The 20,276-nt window shown below is 42.7% G+C and overlaps 1 protein-coding gene across 1 annotated transcript in view; it reads right to left on the reverse strand.

Annotated features, from left to right (window-relative positions):
- The window catches only part of BMX (BMX non-receptor tyrosine kinase), a 39,062-nt gene extending 20,005 nt beyond the window's left edge, over window positions 1–19,057 (reverse strand). The window contains exons 1-6 of the mRNA XM_052774125.1: window positions 18,953–19,057; window positions 18,114–18,262; window positions 17,008–17,112; window positions 8,617–8,698; window positions 6,837–6,956; window positions 2,763–2,824 (exon numbers count right to left, since the gene is read on the reverse strand). Of these exons, the coding sequence (XP_052630085.1) occupies window positions 2,763–2,824; window positions 6,837–6,956; window positions 8,617–8,698; window positions 17,008–17,112; window positions 18,114–18,251 (507 nt within the window). The 5' untranslated portion in view covers window positions 18,252–18,262; window positions 18,953–19,057. The remainder of the gene's footprint in view (window positions 1–2,762; window positions 2,825–6,836; window positions 6,957–8,616; window positions 8,699–17,007; window positions 17,113–18,113; window positions 18,263–18,952) is intronic.
- Between the last annotated feature and the right edge of the window lie 1,219 nt (window positions 19,058–20,276).

Below are 20,276 nucleotides of genomic sequence, written 5' to 3' on the forward strand. Positions count from 1 at the left end.
TATTCTGGATGGACTTCATCTGTAACCTGGTACAGATTAATGTTCTGATTTGTGTCCATATATACAGCTTTCCATTTCCAGCACTGGCTGAAAGCCCCAGAGCATTTCCTAATAGTAACTGAGTAGGTCTTATTATTTCCTTTATGCTGGCAGTGATATTACTGTGGTTTTCATACTGATGACTGTGCCACTGTCATCTAGAGAGAGACGTAGGTGACAATCTGAGGTTCAGCTGCAATGTGTATATGGGGAACAGTTACTATCTGCAGACCTGCACCCCTACCGCACAGCTGGAAGCATGTGCTGGATCACTTCACCTTCCATAAAACTTGGCCAACACATAATCATGAGAAGATATGAGTGTGCACTCAGTGGAGTTCTCTCTGACCTACTGCAGTATTGGTCGCACCTACATGAACCATTTTCCATTGCAAAGACAGTGGATGCCAGGCACCAGCAGAGGGGAAAATGTTTCTCAGGAGGGAAACTCCTGCTTCCTGCTGTTATCAAAGCACAGGGGAATTGCCCGCTGGTTCCCATGAAGGGACCTTCGTGCCCACTATTCTTTGTAATGGCATCGCTCTTTAGGAATCGGGTCCCCTGTGGGAGACTAGAGGTACAATGCTGAACTGGTGCAAGGGACAGAGGCACCAGAGGGGCAGGGTGTAAGCATGCAAAAGTAATGCCTGTGGTCAGTTTTGCCTATATGCAAAAGTAATGCCCCTGGTCAGCTGGGAAGGCAGCAAGGGAGGAAGACTTGCAGAGGCTGGAGAGGCGAGGGACATGAACTGAGAGGTAGGCAGAAGGAAGGCTGGGGGTACAGTGGTACCTTTGATGATCAAACTGAGTAGATGAAAGGGCAAAGTAAAAATGTGCGGAGAGCTTATAGAAGTAGCTCTGTGACTAAATTTAGACTGTTCCTCACCATGGGAAGTCAGTATTAGCCTTCTTAACCTAATTATATCATATGGCTTGGGAAAATTAAGTCAAGTTGTTCTAACCAGATGTGTTAGTTATCATATCTTCATTTAATGAACCTGGTTTAGAAGTACCCATCTGAATACTGTCATGTCCTTGCTTTTTAAATTTCCTTTTCAAAATATCTTCTCTGAAATGAAGCAGATAATAAAAATAAATCATAAAGGCCTAGCAGAAGCCAGTATGTTCAGCAGCAGATTTGCATGACTGATGATCTCTCCAGATAGACAAAGCATCTCCTGATGGAAGCCAGGCAAAACAGACCACGGTATTCAAAACTAATTACACTGCTGCGTGTTCACAATGCTGTTACTTTCAAATCTCATTATCAGAAAAAATGTCAAAAGCTTCTTTGTTCATAGCTTCTTTCCAAGGCTTTATTATTATTTTTCTTAAAGCTCCATCTTACAGCTTTTGTGATTTTACCTTCTGTCTCTTGATAATCTATGTGTTTCTTAAAGCTCTTGCTGTTCATGTCAACTGTATACACAAAAATTCCAGCTTTTTTCTTTTTAAAGTTACTTTCTGATCAACAGAGAGAAGCTAGGAAATAGACCCAGACTGTATTCTAAAGATACAGAACAGAAGACAAATTAAAATAAAGCAGGAAATACAGATTTAAAAATCCCATGATTTGAAACCCAATCTGGTTTAATTTGGAGGAGGCTGTGTAACGATGTGTGAACACACTGCCAGACCATACTGTAAGTCCTTTTTTTAAGAGATAAAACCATCATAACTTAAGCGACTTTAGCCTCTTCTATTCTCCTGTCATTGTTACCTCCTTCCCACCTACAAACCTCAATAATTAAGCTGGGCAGTAAAACTAAGGTCAAAGATACCACTATTGCCCTTGTATTTGTACAGGAGGAGATTGAGGAAATAAGCATAAAGCAGATCTTCCAATTTACTTTTATTCTTAACCCTGCCAGCTGTTGATCTTCATCAAGCAACTGCTGTGCTAGAGGACTCAGGCTGAATCAAGCATGAGTAGTACTTTTTGGCACCCTGGTGTCCTGTTTGTCTCTTTGGGTCTGTAAAAGCCTGCCTTTCTCAGACGGAGAGTAAGGCCAGTCAGCGCTGGTGAGACACCATGCTCTTGGGTTTCTGTCTGATATAAAGTCAAGATATAGGCAAGAGCACATAAAGAGCTCAGATGCACTTCCCAATTCATTAACTCAGAGGCTGCCTCTATAAAGTTGGGCTAAACAGACGTTCCTAAACAGGCATCTGTACTCCTGACCCAACCCCAGAGGATCACAACTTGGGACTTGCCAGAGACAAATGCAGTTCATCCACCATTTCTCACCCAGGCAAAGCAGGTATATTTGTTCATATCTTCAGTTACAAAGTTTTCTCCAAGTACTGTGAGCGCCATTTTCACTGGGGAGGGTGGTGGACGGGAGTTTTTGGCATCTCTAGGAATGGGGACCTCCCACACACTAGAGAGCTAATTTTGATGGCATTCCGTGATCCAACTGGAAATAAGTGTATAAAGTAAAAGACATATCTGCAAGGGCTGTAGCCAGTACTGCCACCAGCATGTTAAAGTGAACTGAATGTGGCTGAGACTTTCCCAGTTTGCCACATGGAGGAGGGAGATGAGTCCTTCCCTCTGACATGCTGGTGGACACAAGGATGCTGAAGCTGCACTGCAGATTAGAGGTCTACGCCAGCTTCCAGTGAGTGGCTGTTTACAATTCTCCATCCCATCCCACAGCTTTCCCTACCACCTGAATGCCAGATTTTTCCCTGTAGCCAGGTACTCAAATGTTTTCACCTACCAGTGTTTGAGGGAATGGAGGCAGTGGTTTCACAGACTCAGTTGTACAACACAGAGTCACAACTAGAAGAGAGGGAGAATTAAAGAAAAAAACATGAATTTAAGTAAGGCTTTATCTCTTGAGGCTTTCTCACTTGTGGATCTATACGGTGGCAGAAACAGCATCATGACAGCTGACTTTTCATCTCTCTGAAGTATCAACATGCTTTAGCTCTGTATTTTCCAACCTTCTCTTAATTCAAGCACCATCTCAATATCTTTAAAAACCCCATCAACCATTGTTTTCACCTATGCCAAAAAACAAATTCAGGGAAATTTTCAGTTGTATTTTGCTCTGTGGTTCGCCCAGTTCTGTTACCTTATTTAGAATAATAGAAACATAGAATCATTTAGGTTGGAAAAGACCTTTAAGATCATCAAGTCCAACCATTAACCTGCCAAGTCCACCACTAAACCATGTCCCGGAGCACCACATCTACACGTCTTTTAAATACCTCCAGGGATGGTGACTCAACCACTTCCCTGGGCAGCCTGTTCCAATGCCTGACAACCCTTTCGGTGAAGAAATTTTTCCTAATGTCCAATCTAAACCTCCCCTGGCACAACTTGAGGCCATTTCCTCTCGTCCTATTGCTCGTTACTTGGGAGAAGAGACCGACCCCCACCTCGCTACACCCTCCTTTCAGGTAGTTGTAGAGAGCGATAAGGTCTCCCCTCAGCCTCCTTTTCTCCAGGCTAAACAACCCCAGTTCCCTCAGCCGCTCCTCATAAGACTTGTGCTCCAGACCCCTCACCAGCTTCGTTGCCCTTCTCTGGACACGCTCCAGCACCTCCATGTCTTTCCTGCAGTGAGGGGCCCAAAACCGAACACAGGACTCGAGGTGTCACCTCACCAGTGCCCAGTACAGGGGGACCATCACCTCCCTGCTCCTGCTGGCCACACTATTTCTGATACAGGCCAGGATGCCGTTGGCCTTCTTGGCCACCTGGGCACACTGCTGGCTCATACTCAGCCAGCTGTTGACCAACACCCCCAGGTCCTTTTCTGCCGGGCAGCTTTCCAGCCGCTCTGCCCCAAGCCCGTAGCGCCGCACGGGGGCGTCGTGACCGAAGCGGAGGACCCGGCACTCGGCCTCGTTGAACTTCATACAGTTGGCCTCGTCCCATCAATCCAGCCTGTCCAGATCCCTCTGTAGAGCCTTCCTACCCTCCAGCAGATCAACCCTTCCTCCCATGTGCAAACTTGCTGAGGGTGCACTCGATTCCCTCATCCAGATCATTGATAAAGATATTAAACAGAACTGGCCCCAGTACTGAGCCCTGGGGAACACCACTTGTGACCAGCCGCCAACTGGATTTAACTCCATTCACCACCACTCTTTGGGCCTGGCCAGCCAGCCAGTTTTTTACCCAGCAAAGAGCATGCCCGTCCAAGCCATGAGCAGCCCGTTTCTCCGGGAGGACACTGTGGGAAATGGTGTCAAAGGCTTTACCAAAGTCTAGGTAGACAACATCCACCGCCCTTCCCTCATCCACTAAGTGGGTCACCTTGTCATGGAAGGAGATCAGGTTGGTCAAGCAGGACCTGCCTTTCATGAACCCATGCTGACTGGGCCTGATCACCTGGTTGTCCTGTATGTGCCGCGTGATGGCACTCAAGATGATGTGCTCCATAACCTTCCCCAGCACCGAGGTCAGACTGACAGGCCTGTATTTCCCTGGATCCTCCTTCCGTCCCTTCTTGTAGATGGGCGTCACATTTGCCAACCTCCAGTCAACTGGGACCTCCCTGGTTAGCCAGGACTGCTGATAAATGATGGAAAGTGGCTTGGTGAGCACTTCTGCCAGCTCCCTCAGTACTCTTGGGTGGATCCTCTTCGGCCCCATAGACTTGTGTGTGTCTAACTAAGTGGTGTAGCAAGTCGCTAACCATTTCCCCTTGGATTATGAGGTCTTCATTCTGCTCCCGTCCCTGTCTTCCAGCTCGGGGGCTGGGTACCCAGAGGACAACTGGTCTTACTATTACAGACTGAGGCAAAGAAAGCATTAAGTACCTCACCCTTTTCCTCATCCTTTGTGACTATGTTTCTCTCTGTCCTTTATTGGATGCAGGGGTTCTCCTTAGCCCTCCTTTTGTTGCTAATGTATTTCTACGAACACTTTTTATTGTCTTTTATGGCAGTAGCAGTAACAGTTCTAGGTGGGCTTTGGTCCTTCTAATTTTCTCCCTGCATAACCTCACAACATCCTTGTAGTCCTCCTGAGTTGCCTGCCCCTTCTTCCAAAGGTCATAAACTCCCCTTTTTTTCCTGAGTTCCAGCCAAAGCTCACTGCTCAGCCAGACAGGTCGTCTTCCCTGCCGGCTCATCTTTCGGCACATGGGGACGGCCTGCTCCTGCGCCTTTAAGATGTCCTTCTTGAAGAATGTCCAGCCTTCCTGCACTCCTTCGCCCTTCAGGACTGCCTCCCAAGGGACTCTCTCAACCAGCTCCCTAAACAGGCCAAAGTCTGCCCTCCAGAAGTCCAAGGTAGCAGTTCTGCTGACCCCCCTCCTTCTCCAAGAATCGAAAACTGTCATTTCGTAGATCAATTTGATTGCATACAGAGGGAAACAGATGTATGTATACTTTATTTTTATCCTGTTTTTTGGAAATTGTTTCATTGACATTTTTAGTCTATGAAGCAGTGAATAAGAAATACTGTTTTCAATTACCCAGTGGTTACAAGACTGAGGCTGTCTGGAGTCATCCCTACACAGACAGTCTCCCTGTGCTCCACACATCTATGTTAGCAACCTTAGGAACTTATTTAGGAACAAATTTAGTGTAGATACAGCACATTATCCTGCATGCATTATTATCTCAGACATAAATGAAGCGTTCAATATACAAAAATTCTCTTTTTAATTCTCTTGGCTAAGCCATCCATGACTGGTAATGAGGTATTTCCTTGTCCTTGCAACTGCCCGGGTGTTTCATGGCTTTATTTGCTTTTGTAACAAGTGGTTTTGAAGCTAGAGGAAGCTATTCAAATTACTGTCACCAATCAGCTGGCAACTGTTTACATTATTTACTGTTCCATAATGATGAAACCTGTAGTAATAGTAGATAAGCGTATATCATTAATTTCAATTTTCAAAAGCAAATGCCTGTTACAAGCAGACTCACAGATCTAAATCAGGTTCCTAACTGCTCACACCTACATTTTTGGATTTAACTTTTAATTTTGGATTCATACTTTTTTGATTGTGACTGTAAATGCTTAAGACAAAGGTTCAATCATGATTGAAATCAGTGGATCTACGAGTGCTCTACAATTCCAAATAATCAAGCTTTAAAAGGCTGAAGCCCAAATATGCATAAACTGCTATTCCCTCTCCCAAACGTGGCCTTTCACTGTTAAGCATGTACACAGACATGAGGGAATTCCCTTCTGAAAATGTGACACCTAGGAGGGTACCGCTTTACAAATTCTCCTCTTTCAGTCTTTACAGATAAAAAGTAAAACCCCTAAATAATTGCAACTAAGTTCTATAAAAAATACTTTAGAAAATAATGTTAAAATTAAAAAAATGCTGCAAAGTAAATCACACTGTTTAGAAAAAAAATCATATAAATATAATTATATATTAATACAAGATTTTTACTTCTATTTAGTTATGAAACTGTATTGTTTTACACTCATCCATACAGACTCTTGTGCTGAACTTCTATTGTTCCTACCCATCCAGCTTACCGGACCTCATCACTAGAAGGGTCTTATACCATAATACCACAATTTAGCTGGAGATCTTAAGCATAAGGGCAAAAATAATTCTATCTATATCTGGTTTATTTTGTAGGCAAAAATGTCACTAACTTTTTGATCAAACACAGCAGATATAATTTAGTGTATTATTTCCCCCAGTTATACTATAAGCTACAATGTATAGCAGCTATGATGTTAAAAGGAGCTTAGCACATACATGAAAAGGTGTAAGTATATATTGATTGCACTGCCTTAAATATCCATGTCATTTGGCAATATTATGAAAAACATCAATGAGACTAATCAAACAAATAAAAAAACACATTACATTTCTCCCAAATTGTACATCCAGGGGCTGCTTTACAGGTCTGGTTGCAACAGAGAAACTTCCCGTTGATGAAGAATCCTTTATGGTACTTGTTTAGTAAATCAGAATTGTCTTTAATTTCTGGAAAGCACAAAGAAACCAAAGAGAACATGACAGGCTGCACAATGGGAACATTCCTTATGATCAATAGTCTGCTGCACCAAACCATGGGACCCCAGAGTGCTTACCGACTTCTAGCTCTAGACACATATCCCACACACATTTTTTATCTCTATACCATATTCCTCTATGCAAAATCAAGTCTGAAATCCATACCCCCTATTTCTTTGAGAAAGAAACCTGAGTGTCAAGGAGATACAGTACAATCCAATGAAACACCCGAAGCCAAAACAGGGCCCAACAGCTATGATTCAAACCCATGCATCTTACAAAGATTTCACTATCAATAATAAAACTAATTAAACATTTTCATATATCAAAATATGCTGAGTATTTTCCTAGATCTATCTACTGTAAGAAAATCATATTCACTGATACTCAATACACCATATGGCAAATCTAAACTAACATTTATCTGTTAAAATACAGTTCTTATTTAAGCACATCAAAAGGGAACACCATCACAGAAATATTTATTTTATATCTGAAGCACTGCTTTTCTTTAGAAAAATAGCACCAGTAATATCCCTGTGCCAGTGATACATTAGTTCTCTAAGCTGTAATAGTAGTTTGGTTTCAAAAGGTATCTAGAAGAAATGTAGAAGGCGTAGAGTCAGACTTTAAAAAGTGGTTGTCTCAGGACAGGTTTTCAGTTGTGCTGCGGTAAGGCAGTGTAAACCCAAGATTGCTGAATGTGCGCAGCGCTGCGGAAGGATCAGGACACCCCTTCGTGACAAGTGCTTTTTATATACTTTTTAAAAGGCTTGTAGGCAGTTGAATATTGGTGCTATTATTTGTCTCATGACCATTACAAAATATATCACTTTATGCAAGCTTACTCTTCACAAATTTTGTTTTAAAAAGTCTTACCGAAAATCTTGGTTTCTAGAAGGGTCAGTGTAGTTTGCCTAATGCTTCTGGTCCACATTCTTCATAACTTTGCTAAATTAATTGACATACCCTTATTTCTGTGTATGCAAAGGGAGTCACAACCAGAGACGTAGCTCATACACAGGCTTACAAGTAAAACTGGGCACGAATTTGTTCACAGCCCATTATAGATTGCCTATTTTTGTTCCTACAATGGCCAGCATGTGTGAAGGTTGCCCTATTCAATGTGAGGTTTTTGCCTTCACTGGGGTTACACAGGGACGTAGTTTTCTGCTTATAACTTACACTTTGCATGACTGTGATTCTGCTTCATTGAAAACAATAGAAATTTCCTTAAAAAAAAGAGAGGAAAATACAAAGGAAAAAGCACTAGCAGTATTGGTTATCAAAATGGCATTCATGCAGGTAAGAGCTATACTAGCCACATCAAGAATGGTTGTGCTCTATTAATCTGCATCAGTAAAGGCTGAACATATGACGAAGATTAAAAAATGCCCATGAAAAATAAAACCCAAAAGTTTTATTTTGGCTTATTTCTCACTGAAACCTTCAGCCTTTAAAATTTCTAACCCATTCTTGAAATTACCATGCATTTCAACCAGCCAGTGCTGAAGACAGACAGACATTAAAAACAAGTGACAAAGAATGGCACAAAATGGTGAGGCAGGAGCATTTTCCTATCTCGCCTCATGTTGTTTGAATATTTTTGTACACAAAAGAATAGTGTTACCTTTATGCAAAGCTGCAAGCCACCGCTCCCGGCTCTCTTCATTAGTGGCATAGACATAAAGAAGTCCACCCTTGTACACAATCTGGAAAAGGTTGGGAAAGACAGCATGGTGAGAGTCTACTGCCTGAAAGCATGTTGCTATGCAGGAGGGGAAAAGAGCAGGGCATGGGAACCAATAAAATAGGCTTTGTGGACCCACATCAAACTCCCACAACTCACTAATGTTTCTCAGAGGTCGTGTATATAATTGCCATTTCATATAAATACTTTATATTTTGCATATTTCATACATTTCATATATTTCACATTTCATATGAAATATAAATATGCAATATAAATATATAGATATAAATAAATATACATATAAATATAAATAAAACTAAAAATAATTATGAATATAAATAAATATAAATATAGACATAAGTATAGACATAAGTATGTACTGCCTTAACCAAAGTGGTTCATGTCCTAAAGCACAGTTGCAGAAACAAAGGATGGCATCGAATATTTCTGGATGTTCCCATCTTCTATGCACAAAAGGCCTTATATCCCACATGTAAAGTCTTTCTTTCCACTCCAGTTTTTCCACATTCATCTTCCAGCTTCTGGCTCGTGTTACACAAGGCCAGAACGAATGCTCACTGAGGCCAGGAACCCATCTCTGACAGCATCCAGTAACAAATAACTGAGGCAGAGTATATGCTCAGGGCAGCTGTGTGGTGATGAGGGAATCCTGATCCAAAGGTGATGCATTTATACTTAATACCCTTTGAGCGGTATTTTTCTTCTGTGAATTCATTCAGTTGCCTTTTTAAGCAAATAACTAGTATCTGTGACTTCTGGCAGTAAGTAGTCCTACAGCTTAGCTACACAGTATGAACAGGCAGCTGCTTTTCTTCTGCAGTGTAATATTGGATTGTTGCATGCTGAAGTCAGTTCTGGTGCCATCACTACTGTGCTTTGCTTGGTTTTATCAGAGTTCATTCTTCATTAATCTAAGTGATTCTAACTGTAATGCCATTGATATAGCATGTAACAGTTATAGTAATGATGACATATAGTGGCAGGGTTATATAGCAATTAACATCATGCAATTCAATTCACTGGCTATTCTCACCTAAAATCAAATCCCCTTGAGGCACACCTCCCCATCCTTTCCCATCACCCACCAAGTGCACCCAGGTCCTTGAGCAAAAGCAATCCCACGAATGGGTTTGCCTTTGCCTGAGGCAGGAGTAACCCAGACTGTCTTCCCTAATGTATTTTTTATGTGCACTACAGGGACTTTATCCCCTTCTGTGGTACATAAAAGTTCTGATCAGGCAGGGCCACCCTGATTGGCAAATCCTCTGGTGTTGAGTAACCAGGTGGCCTTTGCTAAATGTGTGTACCAATGTTTGAAGGTTCCACCCCCCCATTGCTTTCAATGTAGTCCATTGTATCGTTCAATTTTCCCAGAAGCTGGTGTATGATAGGGGATGTGATATACCCACTCAATGCCATGCTCTTTGGCCCAGGTGTCTATGAGGTTGTTTTGGAAATGATTCCCGTTGTCTGACTCAATTCTTTCTGGGGTGCCGTGTCACCATAAAACTTGCTTTTCAAGGCCCAGGACAGTGTTCCGGGCAGTGGCATGGGGCACAGGATATGCTCCCAGCCATCCAGTGGTTGTTTGCACCATTGTAAGCACATGGCACTTGCCTTGGCTGGTTTGTGGGAGTGTGATATAGTCAATCTGCCAGGCCTCCCCATATTGATATTTCAGCCATCGCCCTCCATACCACAGGGCCTTTAACCGCTTGGCTTGCTTAATTGCAGCACATGTTTCACATTCATGGATAACCTGTGCAATGGCGCCAATAGTCAGGTCCTCCCCTTGACCACGAGCCCATCTATATGTTGCATCTCTTCCCTGATGGCCTGAGGTGTCATGGGCCCACCGAGCCATAAATAGCTCACCCTTATGTTGCCAGTCCAGGTCCACCTAAGCCATTTCAACCTTGGCAGCCTGATCCACCTGCTAGTTGTTTTGATGTTCTTCAGTGGCCCGACTCTTGGGTACGTGAGCGTCTACATGACGTACTTTTACAACTAGAATCTCTAGCCGGGACGCAATATCTTGCCACAGTGCAGCAGCCCAGATGGGTTTGCTTCTGCATTGCCAGTTGCTCTGCTTCCATTGCTGTAACCACCCCCACAGGGCATTTGCCACCATCCATGAGTCAGTATAGAGATAGAGCACTGGCCGCTTTTCTCTTTCAGCAATGTCTAACGCTAGCTGGATGGCTTTCACCTCTGCAAACTGACTCGATTCACCTTCTCCTTCAGCAGTTTCTGCAACTTGTCATGTAGGACTCCACACAGCAGCCTTCTATCTCCGATGTTTTCCTACAATGCGACAAGATCCGTCAGTGAATAGGGCATATTGCTTCTCATTTTTTGACAGTTTATTATACAGTAGGGCCTCTTCAGCATGCATCACATCCTCCTCTGGTGACATTCCAAAATCTGTGCCTTCTGGCCAGTCCATGATCATTTCCAAAATTCCTGGGCGACTGGGATTTCCTATGCGAGCTCATTGTGTGATCAGTGTAACCCACTTACTCCCCATGGCATCAGTTGCATGATGTGTAGAGGAGACCCTCCCTTTGAACATCCAGCCCAGCACTGGCAGTCGGGGTGCTAAGAGGAGCTGTGTTTCAGTACCAACCACTTCTGAGGCAGCTCGAACTCCTTCATATGCTGCCAATATCTCTTTTTCAGTTGGAGTATAGCGAGCCTTGGATCCTTGATATCCCCGACTCCGAAACCCCAGGGGTCGGCCTCGGGTCTCCCCAGGTGCTTTCTGCCAGAGACTCCAGGTGGGGCCATTTGCCCCCGCTGCGGTGTAGGGCACAATTTTAAAATGTTGTCCTGCCCAGACTGGCCCAAGGGCTACTGCATGAACAATCTCCCCTTTAATTTGTTCAAAGGCTTGTTGTTGCTCAGGACCCCATTTAAAATTGTTCTTCTTCTGGGTCACTTGATAGAGAGGGCTTACAATCAGACTGTAATTTGGAACAGGCATTCTCCAAAAACTCACAACACCTAAGAAAGCCTGTGTTTCCTTTTTATTAGTCAGTGAAGATATAGCTGCTATTTTGTTGATCACATCCATTGGGATCTGATGATGTCCACCTTGGCATTTTATTCCTAAAAACTGGATCTCCTGTGCAGGTCCCTTGACCTTACTTTCTTTTATGGCAAAACCGGCTTTCAGAAGGATTTGGATTATTTTCTTCCCTTTCTCAAAAACTTCTTCTGCTGTGTTGCCTCATATGATGATGTCATCAAGGTATTGCAGGTGTTCCAGAGCTTCACCCTTCTCCAGTGCAGTCTGGATTAGTCCATGGCAAATGGTGGGGCTGTGTTTCCACCCCTGGGGCAGTTGATTCCAGATGTGCTGGGTGCCTCTGCAAGTAAAAGCAAACTGTGGCCGGCACTCTGCTGCCAGAGGGATTGAGAAAAATGCATTAGCAATGTCAATTGTGGCATACCACTTGGCTGCCTTTGACTCCAGTTTGTACTGAAGTTCTAGTATGTCCGGCACAGCAGCACTCAGCAGTGGCGTGACTTCATTCAGGTCACAGTAGCCTACTGTTAGTCTCCATTCTCCATTAGACTTTCACGCTGGCCGTGTGGGGCTGTTAAAGGGTGAATGAGTTTTGCTGATCACTCCTTGGCTCTCCAGTTGGCGAATTGGGTTATCATGGGAATCAGTGAGTCTCGGTGCGATATTGGCACAGGTGCGCTGGTGTGGTAGCAATTGGCTTTTGTTGTTCTTTGACCCTCAGCAACCCCACAACCAAAGGGTCCTCCGAGAGACCAGCCGAGGTGGACAGCTGTTCAATTTCCTCCGTTTCCAAGGCAGCTATACCAAAAGCCCACCAATACCCCTTTGGGACCTTAAAATACCCTCTCCTGAGATAGTCTATGCCAAGGATACACAGAGCCTCTGGACCAGTCACGATGGGGTATTTCTGCTGCTCATTCCCAATTAGGCTTACTTCAGCCTCCAATACAGTTAGCTGATGGGATCCCCCGTCACACCAGAAATACAGATGGGTTCTGCCCCTTTACAACCTGATGGCATTGGGGTACACTGTGCACCAGTGTCTACTAGAGCCTTATACTCCTGTGGGTCTGACGTCCCAGTCCATCGAATCCACACAGTCCGATAAACCCAGTTGTCCCTTTCCTCCACCTGGCTGGAGGCAGGACCCCTCTAATCCTGGTCAGAGTATTCATTACTCACTTCTTGTAAAAATGACTTAGAAGTCTCTTCAAGAGGATCAGAAGTAAGATCAGCCCTTATACTCTGTCTGGAAACTGGAGCGGCTTTTTTCCTGGAAGAATCCCCTTTTGTGGTTGTTTTTCCTTGCAACTCGTACCCGTGCATCTAGGGTCGAGGTAGGTTTTCCATCCCACTTCCTCGTGTCCTCTCCATGGTCATGCAGCTAAAACCACATGCCTGGTACCCCATGGTCTATATTCTCTCTCTTGAGCAGAGGAACCATCACTCCTAATAGCTCAGATACTGGTCATACAGGTGGGGAATATGACTTTTGGATCAGTTTGATAAGTTTTTCAGACTTTTTGGACAGTTTTTCCACAGGCTTGTAAGGACAAAGAGAGATTTTCTTCGTATTGCTGGAGCTGGTAAGCCATTTCATCCACTATCACTGCCTCTTAGTCTTTCCAGGTCAATACTGCCAATGGGTTGGCATACAATGATGGCGCACTCCGTACAAACTTCTGCCACATGGGTTGTGTGCATTGGACTTCGTCTGGATGTCTGGGTAACTGTGGGTTGTCTGGGTCATAATAAATCAACTCCAGCATGACTAACTCCCTCAGGTACTGGATACCTCTCCATGGTGGTCCACTTGCCTGGTTGACATATAACATCTTCCTTGAAGAGGTACCTTTCCTTCATGCTTGACAGGAGTTGCCTCCAGAGGCTGAGGGCTTGTGTCCCTTTTCCAATTGCCTTGTCAATGCCACCTTCCCTAGAAAGTCATCCCAGCTGCTTGGCTTCCCTACCCTCTAATTCCAGGCTTCTAGCCCCATTGTCCCAGCATTGGAGCAGCCAGGTGTTAATGTGCTCACCTGGACACCGGCTGAAATCTTTCCACATATCCTGCAGCTCACTCAGGGATAGGGATCAGACAATTACCTCTGGTTCTGCCACTTCCTCCTCCTGTTCTCGTGATGAGCCTGGTTGACCTTCATCCCTTACTAACTGAACTGATTTTTTTTGTATATTTCTTCTTCTGTATAGGGGCGACTGATGCTGGCACAGGTTGGTTCCCTGGTTCAGCTGCAGCATCTGTCGCAGTGGTTGGAGTTGCCGCAGTGTCTGTCGGTCTCTTTTCCCTCCCTTCCCCCTGAGGGTGCTGCATAATATCCAGCAGTGTTTGGTAGATACTGGCCAGGGCCTGGGACAGTGCAGTAAGTTGTGCCTCTTTGGAATAGCCACAGCACTTTCCTTTCAAATATTCTATCACTTTATCAGGGTCCTGTAGTTGTTTAGGAGTGAAGTTCCAAACCACTGGAGGTGAGAAGTTCTCGAGATACCTGCCCATATTCTCCCACATGCCATGCCATCTGTGATTATCCAGCCTCGGGGAAGATCTCTGGGTGATGTTCTTAAATAGTTGCTTAACCTTAAACAAGACCTGGAAAACATTCAGGAGACATAGCAATAGGAACATGCTGGTTTGAACATCCCAAGGATATTCAAAATTCTCAAGAGCTATTGTAATTTTCCTGGAGGAGAAGGGAAAGGTGAAGAAATGTGTCTTCCACATGGATTTCCGATGAGAAAAGGTAAAAGGTGTAATTATTAATAGTTTCTGATAGATGGCTCCCAAAGTATGGGGATGACGGCAATGCTGAATACAAATACCAGATTAGTTTCCTAACCAGCAATTCCATCGTCTCGTAAGCCAGGGTTACAAAGTACAACAGCATGATAACTTTAGCCCAGTTCCCACAGGTGACAGACAGCACAACAGGGAGCATTTACTGCAAGTAAGATGTTACAAAACACAACTTTAAGAAAAAGCATGCCAACTTTAAAACGAATAAATCAACATTGTGACCCACAACTATTGAACTAATTTAATGAATGCTTATAACAAATTAGTTCTAATGTGTTCCAGTCAGATTTGTCATTATCTCAACCCGTCAAGCCCCACGTTAGGCGCCAAAAAGGACTGTCGTGGTTTAACCCCAGCAGGCAACTAAGCACCACGCAGTTGCTCACTTACTTCCCCCCCACCCAGTGGGAGGGGTGAGAGAATAGAAAAAAAGTAAATCTCGTGGGTTGAGATAAAGACAGTTTAATAGGTCAGAAAGGAAGAAAATAGTAATAAAGATGATAATAATAATAAAATGACAATAATAAAAAGAATTGGAATATACAAAACAAGTGATGCACAATACAATTGCTCACCCCTCGCCGACCAATGCCCAGTTAGTTCCCGAGCAGCGATATGCACCCCCCCAGCCAACTCCCCCCAGTTTATATACTGGGTATGACATCCCATGGTATGGAATACCCCTTTGGCCAGTTTGGGTCAGCTGCCCTGGCTGTGTCCCCTCCCAACTTCTTGCGCCCCTCCAGCCTTCTTGCTGGCTGGGCATGAGAAGCTGAAAAATCCTTGACTTCGTATAAACACTACTTAGCAACAACTGAAAACATCAGTGTGTTATCAACATTCTTCTCACATTAAATCCAAAACATAACACTATAGCAGCTACTAGAAAGAAAATTAACTCTATCCCAGGTGAAACCATGAGAGCTTGTTTTCAGCCTACCTTCCTCTAGCTTTGTTTGTTGCCTACCTAATAATTACTAACATCTGCTTTGCTTTTTGGATCATGTTTAGTACTGGGCTGACTCTGTGTGTGCCTGCGTTAGGTCAGGGTTTCATTTCCCTTGTGTAAGTTGCTTTTCAGTCATCTGCACTGAATTTCAAATGCCACTTTATTGCTTTTGTTTGTTAGACTGAAGAGCTCTTGTTATTAAATGCGTAGTCCCACCGGTAAGTATACACGACTGATCAATTTGCTTCCTGTCTCCTTATTTAGTTAAATGGTGGAGCCCTGCGAGTCTTTCCCTTTAACATGTTATCCATCCAATCTATTGGTCATTGTCAAGTCTTTCCTTTGACCTCTCTTCAGTTTACAACATCTTTCTTCAATTATAGTCACCAGAACTAGACACAATATTCTCCTGGTGATCGCAGTAGTGCCAAATCACATTGAGTGCTTTCACTCAATATGTGCCCGCTTCCATGTCCAAGGATGCCATTAGCTCCTTCGGCCACAGCATCACACTGGGAATTTATGTTCAGCTATCATGATCCTAAAGTCCTCTTTAGAGATACTGTTCCCCAGAACAGCGTCCCCCATCCTATAACTATAGCATACACTCTTTTCCCCACTTAACTGAATTATGCATTCCTGACATAAATACACTCATTTAACATAAATGTGTCATTCAGTGCCACAAATCTGGGGGAGGGAGAAGGGAAAGGAAGACTGGAATGACACCTAGGATCAACCAGGCAGTGAAATATTAAGCGTGTGTCATGAGGTTGCCCTTGGGCATGGCAATTATTGCAGGGTCATGAATTAATGCACTATTCAGCAACCCTGTTATTCACTCTAGCAGCCTGCCAGTGGCACTGCAAAAGGGGATCTGTGGGCACTTCTCACATCTGCATGTCCCACTGCCCATAGAATTGAGATTGATGGAGGCTCTAGGAGGAACCTGAGCTGGGCAACTGAAACAGGTGAAAGGCAGCAAAGCTGAAGTTACGGTTTTCTTATCACATTTAGTTCTTAAACACGTGTAGTGCTTTGTGCAGCTGCATCTTCTGATACAAGGCATAGTCTTGGATTTCCTGACTGTGGCACATTTGAATGGCAATCAGGCAGTCAGGGGTCAAATCCTGCACTTGGTGTTCAAGCCAAAGAAAAGAAGTGGAAAGAAACTGTGAGAATTAAAATAAGAATTTTTAAGTGCTTAATTCTGCCTTAAAATAAGTGATAATCACATAGTGTAGTGATCTATATATTCCAGATAATATTAAAGCAAATATCTGATAGACCTTTGAACATAAAAGAAACAAGATTTGATCTAAATTCTATCACAGTCAATTCAAAGTATTTCAGCAAAGTCACAACTTCAGTAATAGAGACTGATTTTCTATTTGCTGTAAATACCAGTAGCACTCAGCAGTAACAGGTGTCACCACTTCAGATTGGAACACTAGGTGTAGCCTTAGGATGGCTGGCAGGCATATTTAATGAAATGTAAATGAAACAGATTTCATGGCTAACCTGAAAAGGATATTGTCTTGCAGGAGGTGTTGATTCCTCAAGATTCACTGTCTCAACACATCGGATTTTCTCAATCTCAATTGACCCCCTTTTGCTTCCTTTTTTCTAAGAGTGAAAAAACACAGCCGGCTGTAAACTAATGTTAACACAATATAAAGTATTCTAGTTTGATGATTTTGTACAATTTTGCGTTTCAAGCTGTATAAGCCATAGCTTCAGGTTTGTTAAACTTTAAAAGAAAGGTAGGAAAAAAACCTCCTTGGTGCCCTACCTGCATCTAATATATTGATCAAATTCAATTTTAAGTCAGTTACAAGAATTACAGGACACAGCCCTACATCTGAGAAAGCATCTGCTGCAACTGAAGGAGTACAGGGCAGAAGGGGGGACTAGCAGGAAAAGAAGGAGGAATTAAGAGAAAAACACCTTAAGTGCAAACCAGAAGCCTAGCTGTGGCCTTCATAATTTTGTTACGGTAATGGAGCTTATTCTCACTGAGCTTCCCTGCAGTTTTGTAATGGGGTGTAACTCACAGGAGGAGTCCAAATGTAAGAAAAGGAGCAAAAACTTTAAAATAAGTTGCCTGGGACATATAGTTCCATTCCTGACAGGAGATCTTCTGAGTAAAAAGCCATCCTTTTGTGATATACAGTCACTCCTTAGGAAACAAGGATAGTTTAAACATCTGCTTTGTGCAGCTGAGGGGTGAGATTCCGAACTAATGTCTTGTACAAGTAACTTCTGAAGCCAGTTATTTACATCAGTTCAGAGGGAAACCTGAGCAAGGAAAACATCCCTATTCAAGGCAATGTGTAAATATATGCCAAGGTTAATTACTTGCTTAAGTTCATTTTGGAAGGACACAAACAGATGCTCAATGATAAGCACAACTGTAAGAGTTGCTCTGAATAGAGACACTCTTAAACCTGCAGCTAAGTGTTTTTCTGAACTGAAACTAGGATTTGATACCCTATATTCTACTCAAAACAAAGTACACCTGTTGTTCTAAGACATAACGTCTAATCAAGTTTCACAGAAGAAAACCAGAGGAATAAGGTGACACTGGAAAATCTTAGAACAGTTTACTTAAAAAAATTATGTCTTACCCCTTTGTCATATTCATAATAAGAAAGGTTTGCTTTCGTCAGAACAAACAACCTTTTCTTGTAGTTAATTGGTGATATTTTTTTCTTCTGTTGTGACTTCTTTAAAAGAAGTTCTTCTAGAATTGTTTTCTTCTCCATTATATATTTCCCTAAAAGAACATCATAGTTACTTTTATTACTACTATTAATAAACATAACAACACCAACTATAGAAACTGTAATAACAAATACATTGAGTCATTGTCCTTTATGTTTTATAAAATTTTCTAGTAATATATGGTTGCAAAGCATGTGTCTAGTACTGCTTAAACAAATGAGGTTGTTAAGCTTATTCACTCGATAAAAAACAATCATAGTATACAAAAATTAAGCTACAGATATACTGTAGTTCTAAACAAGGCGTCTCTGTTACTTTATCTTCTGAGGATCTCTCCTTTTAAAGCCATGCACCCTTTCTGGCAAAGAGCACAGGCTGCTTTATGCACAGATGTATTACATCTGCAGCATAACATGGAAGTCATTACAGCAGCAGAGAGAACGACAACAAAAAGAAAACACTTCTATTTACAGACCAGAAAAACATACCTAGTGCTGACAAGTGTGTTCCCTGAACTGGAAATTTCCCATTTCTTTCTTTCAACTGAAACAAATGCATGTTTATAGAACAGTGACATGTAGAAAAGATCAAAAAGTAAAACTGTTCTTGCACCGCATATATATACATATATACTTATATCTATGTATTTTTTCTTAGCCTGGATAATCGTACAGTAGAAAATGCCAAGAAGGATGACATCCATCATATTTCTACAAGTTTTGTGTGTTTCAGGTTATCTTACCCAAACGTGAAGAAAGTAGGTCACATCCTTTGCCCTATACGTTCTGGAGCTCCAAAGGGAAGTGTTGTGCTAAGCAACCCACTTCGTTATGTCCCTGTTCACTACAGAGAGCCCAGCAGAAAGAGAAAATTTGCATGACGCTTATCACACCCACTTGATCTCACCACTGAAACCTACTCGAACCCAGAAAATAACAAATATCTAGTAGGAACAGTCTGAAGAGGAAAAGAGGGTCCTTACTAGCCATTACTCCACCACGGGCTTCTGGCTACCCTCCCCGTGGACAGGATGCCTACTTACACCTACCACCCACTCCATTTTGGAGAGATCAGTGTATGTTAGTGTCACTGGTGAGTCAGCTTAAAGGCAATCTTGCCACGACATGCGACATCTGAAGAAGATAAGAGCTTGGGGTAGGTAAAGGAAGAGCTGGGGCTGAAATCATTCTATTGATGTGTCTGCTCTGATGTGGGGGAAAAGAGGAGTATCCACCCCACTTCATGAAAATTTTCAGGCATTACAGGGTAGGTACTTGCCCTGACTGACTGTAGGAGTAACTAGCATGAAATTAGGAGTTAGTTCAACACAGCTTAGAGAAGCTGTCTTTGCAATTAAAATATTAGGTTTGATAGAAAGTGTAAAAAACTTGTCATTCCCATGGCAGAGCAGTAAGAACTCCTGCTTTTTGTAACAGCATGTGCTTTTGTTTCTCTATACTGGGAAACATCCAGTCTTTAGCTCCAACTCACTGAAGTTCATGGAGCTCACAGGGGTACTGGAGGTCAGAAAAAAGGATGGGTGAGATGGAATTTCAGCTACTTTATTTTAAAGCATTATTTGCAGGTCATTTTTCTGGGGTTGTGACTACGTGATCTTTACTAACTGCTGCTTGAATTAATCTGAGCAATTACCTGAACTGCCAGGACTGATAACATTGCTCATGCGAGACCAGGATTCTAATCCACATCAGCTCTAGCACTGACCACTGAGAGCCCAGAGAATATCAGCTGAAGCCACATGGAGTGACTGCAGTCTACACTTAGTGTGGCTTAGAAAAAAGACCAAGTACTTCCATTACTACTGGTAGAAACATTAACAAAACAACCTCTGGGTTTGACAAAGTTGTGCCATGAGTGCACACCAAGAAATGAGTAGAGACCAAAGGATTTATCACAATATGTAATTTCATTTAAGTATTAGAACCTTATGTTCTATAAACTGTACCTTGCAACACCTATTTGTTAATAAACAGTATTTAAAAGTACAGGACTATATATTAAATATATCAAATACAAATTATGAAGTAAATGGTAAACGCCTATAA

Source organism: Harpia harpyja, chromosome 22 (genome assembly GCF_026419915.1).
Source record: "Harpia harpyja isolate bHarHar1 chromosome 22, bHarHar1 primary haplotype, whole genome shotgun sequence".
NCBI lineage: Eukaryota > Metazoa > Chordata > Aves > Accipitriformes > Accipitridae > Harpia > Harpia harpyja.